Source organism: Prorops nasuta, unplaced genomic scaffold, assembly GCF_024137725.1.
Source record: "Prorops nasuta isolate Cenicafe-Biocafe unplaced genomic scaffold, Cenicafe_Pnas_1.2 PNAS00004, whole genome shotgun sequence".
In the NCBI taxonomy this organism is placed as follows: Eukaryota; Metazoa; Arthropoda; class Insecta; order Hymenoptera; family Bethylidae; genus Prorops; species Prorops nasuta.
This window is the reverse complement of record NW_027116801.1, coordinates 4392616-4397030: the sequence shown is the minus strand read 5'-3', so window position 1 is coordinate 4397030 and position 4415 is coordinate 4392616. Positions and strand designations below refer to the sequence as shown.

General features: G+C 34.7%; 1 protein-coding gene across 1 annotated transcript; it reads right to left on the bottom strand.

Annotated features, from left to right (window-relative positions):
* Window positions 1–1365: 1365 nt before the first annotated feature.
* Osi10a (Osiris 10a) lies at window positions 1366–3958 on the bottom strand. Its single transcript, XM_066725864.1, has 3 exons — window positions 3478–3958; window positions 2339–2737; window positions 1366–1598 (listed from the first exon to the last, which is right to left on the bottom strand). The coding sequence occupies exons 1-3, from the start codon at window positions 3956–3958 to the stop codon at window positions 1366–1368; spliced, it is 1113 nt and encodes a 370-aa protein (XP_066581961.1).
* Between the last annotated feature and the right edge of the window lie 457 nt (window positions 3959–4415).

The window sequence follows — 4415 nt, the reverse complement described above, 5'->3', positions numbered from 1 at the left end:
AACATTGTTCCATATAAGGATTGGATTAATTTTCAATAATGTTAGATTGTAATCGCTAAAAAAATATTTGGAGAGGCTATATGGCGAGGGTCAGAATGATTCTGCAAACGGTACTTCCACGTGTTGTGCTACTTGCGATTACACGATTATTAATCGAGCATTAAAAATCATGCCCGCATTATATTCTAACCTGCTAAACAACGGTACAGCTCTGGAATTAATCGATAAAGATTATCTACAATTAACGCGTGCAATGTGCTTTGCTAAACCATGAGGGCAGTATTCAAAGACACGGTTTTCGAAATTTAATATATACATATTCGCTTTAAATCGTAATAAACAATTAAGCGAGTAACAACCGCACAGTTCAAAAACTCTGGTATGCAGCATGATATTTAGGAGAAAACTTGATAGTTCACATTCATCAACATTCAACAAAAAGATGCTGTAAAGTTCCGGCAATTTCTGATTTTCTCAGACAATTGTGTCAGTCTACTCAGTCTGTGCGAGAAACATTCGCAATTAAGAGCGATAAACTTTTACCAAAGCTTTTACTTCAACGTCATATATCTTACAAGACTTTCCTAATGTGCTTTCTTTGTGGAATAAACTATAACCATTTTTACGAAATTTTGAATTATTTTAACAAATGTTTTTTAAGTGTAATTCTTTAGCTGTTGACTAGAAAAGTCAAAGGACAATACAGTGCACTGCAAATTCAAAAGCTTTATTTCGATGCAAATATTGCTAGTTAATTTGCACATATTATGAGACTTATTATGTACATTATAAATTTATGTAATTATACATGTAATTGTTCGAGAGCTTTGTGCATTTAACTGAACTCACTTTATAGTGTTTTCTATAACAACAATTTAGGAATATATTTATATTCGATAAACACGATTTATACGATAAAAAATTCATTTTAAAATATATTTAAAGTAATTACAAGTTCTCACACTTATTTCTGTTAAATAAAAACTTTTGGATTCGCAGTGTATGAAAGGAATTGTAATGACACAAATAATAGCTTAAATAATTACTTAATTTAAAGAAATTTCCAAAATGCTTGTGATCTTTTAGTCTAAGTTACAATTTCAAGAGGAAGAAGCTTGCTTTGAGAAAGGAAGAAAACTTTTATCAGAGCTTGTTACCTAGTTGTTACACTTGACATAAGAGGTTACGAGCGTAAGTGTACTCAAGAGTGCGCAGTAGGTATACACGCTTTGTTATTTTTCCTTTGTGTGCTAACGCGTTTCCCGGACATACTACATATGCTGGCGATGTAGCTTCCCCTCGCTAAAGGTACACTTGGTACAGTTACACGGCCAAAAGAAATGTCGGGACGATAATGGAATAAAGCTAATTGCCGGGTAGTGAAAACAATTGGGATCTGGTCATCTGCATGCATAGACGTGAAAGGGGTGCTTGAAACTGACAGTGAACGTGTAATAAGGTCGCGCAATGAGGTCGCAACAAATCACCAAGATGAGAGTTATTGACACCAAGTGACAGGGAGATCACTTTCTTGTGCGAAAATTTCTGTGGAAAATTGCACAGTGACATAAATTTCATGGATACAAATGGACTACATCCTACTAGTAATAAAGAGATCTTCCAAATAAGCATTGGCGAAGGAAAACAAATTTTTTATTCAGGGAAGCTTACATGTGTATTACTCAATGAATAAAAACAAAACTTATATTTATTGGCTATGCTAATACCACATTTGTCAAATCAATTTTATTACTTTTTATATTTCACCAAAGAAAAAAGTTTTATTAAACATTTAATTGGAACTATTATTTAATTATTCGTTGTTAGATTATTATTATAATACTGTCAAAAAATAAATAAATAATTTTGGAGTATCTATAAAAGAGATCTACAAGCTTACTTATTTTCTTAACCTACGTAGTTTAATGGTAACTTGTTATTATCAAATCACAAATAAGACATTATACATAATTAATGTTAAAACCTATTTTCTTAATGTTGTCCTTTCCTGTCTTTGGTAAGTTAAGTTTAAAGATTCATATTTACATCGAGCACTAACAATTTAACAATAATATCGTAATCTCCTTAAGAACATATAACGTCAAACAACTTTACAAAAACTTTAAGACTAATGTATGAAATGTATGAGTACATTGAAATAAAATTTAAAAAATGAAATATGTGCAAGAGGAAAACTAAATAATAGCTCTCTATAAAATCTAATCTTTGACATTGATTTCTCTTAATTTAATTGATTTACTTCATAATAAATACTTAGATTAAATTTGATAAAAAGTGATAAATTATTCATTGGTAGACCATGCGAAATTTTTCTGACTTCGCGCATCCTGGCGTGCATCCTGTTCTCCATCAGTTTCATAAACATTAACAACTTCGCGAATAACATGCTGGCCATATTGTTGGCCAAAGTCAAGGCCTGAATTAGCACGGAAAGGTCGATGAGGGAAATACTCGTGATGATGACCACCAGTAGAGCCATCGAATCCAGGACCAAAGTGGTTGAATCCATGATTTCCTGCATGATGTATCCCAGGTCCGCCAGAGAACAGGGAGCTCCATCCCAAAACTCCGCTGAGAAGCAGAGCAAATTTAGTGAGCAGCAGTGCTTTTTTAGAGATGACCAGAAGGACGCCAAATATCAATGGAATGAGCGAAGCCAAGTTGAATTTGAAGCCGAGCAAAAATGGTAGCAACAGGTGTCGTGTCAATGTCCTTCCTGAAGAGAGAAATGCTCGATAAGATAGCTTCAGCATTGGCCTTGACCGTGCTGCCTACTGGAGGACGTTCTTGAAACTCGTTGGTAAAAGGACGTCTTAGCTCAGACACGAACCTCTCCGGAAAGATGGTTCTGTTCCGTGCTAAACGAGCGAAGGTAAGTTTGCGTGTAACGAGTATCAATTTACCGAGGCAAACACTCCGGAATTCAATCGTTTATGTAACGCCAACCTCTTAAAGAAAATCATTTCTGTTGACACTCATTTATGACTCTTACGTGTACGAGATTTTATACATTTTATTATTATCTTAATTCTTCAAGAAACCTGAAAGTTTCGATATTCATTCACACTCGATTACAAATTTCTCGTACTTGAATCAACGAAAATCAAACATTTTGCATCGTCATGTATACATATACTCTTCGCGATAATCATAATAAATCACAATTGTTCTACTTTTACAATCCTTACTCTTTTTATTACAATAATGATATGAGAATAACCCCATTGTTATAATGATACATTATAATACATATATAAAAATTGATTCTTGCATGTATAAGGTCATATTTCATTATTTTATAGTTTGCTTTATTAACTTTTTCGCATTAAAAAGAAATTCGTTCGAGTTAGATCAGCTAAATTAGAATAGTAATTTAGGTTTATGATTAAAGTTATAAAGATTACTATAAAAAAATGTATGGAACGCGTACAAGAAATATAAATTAGCTGAACGTACCAGCAGCTCCACCTTGTCTATCGCTGTACGTGGCTGATCTTTCGTTGAGAACAAATTCCAGCACTCCATTTCCATTGAGCATTGGACCAACTCGCATCTGCAATCCAGGATAAACGTTGTCCATGTTCCATTTCATATTTCTGCGCTCCATCAACCTTGCGGCAGCCTGCACAACGTTGCCAAAATTTGATGGATCGTAATCCAAATCCAATAGCTCTCTGCCATAACCACCGGCTCGTTCCAAACGTACATCTCCGAAATCCAAATCGTCTTTTTCGTTGAGGGATTGGAGCGCGCTCAATGCCCCACGATTAACGCATTCGACTGTCCCATGCTCCTTTTTGGAAATGCAGACTCCAAAGGCCTCGCCAAAGCTGACGGACTCATCGTCCAATCCAGGATGATCTTTGGAGTCCATTATCACCGAAAACCCGAAAGAGACCGAGATCATCAGGAGCAAGCTGCGAAGCTCGCGCTTCATTCTATATATATATGTATTAATAATATTATACACACACGTGCACACAACAAACACGCACACAAGCTTCTTCTTACGAGCCTAAACTCGCACGTTATTTCGGAGAAAGTCCGTAAGATTAAAGGCAGTCCGTATTGCGAAGAAAGTTTCCCGCATTAAAGCGAGAATGTATAATTAATTCTCGACTCTGTAAACGAATAACGAGGATGAAGATTTCAAGAGCAAGAATAAGTTAGCAATTTTCACTGGGCCAATTTACTCGAAACCACCACTGCTTTTGAATACATGAGTCGATTATTCCCTGACACATATATTAACGAGAAAAGAATGCATAGTTATAACTATATATAATAAAAGAAATAATATGGGACAAATTCGATAACGACACAAATCTTTGTTAAAATAAACGTGTGCTTATAATTTTTCACTGTAACTAGCTTTAGAAATTTTTACACAAACG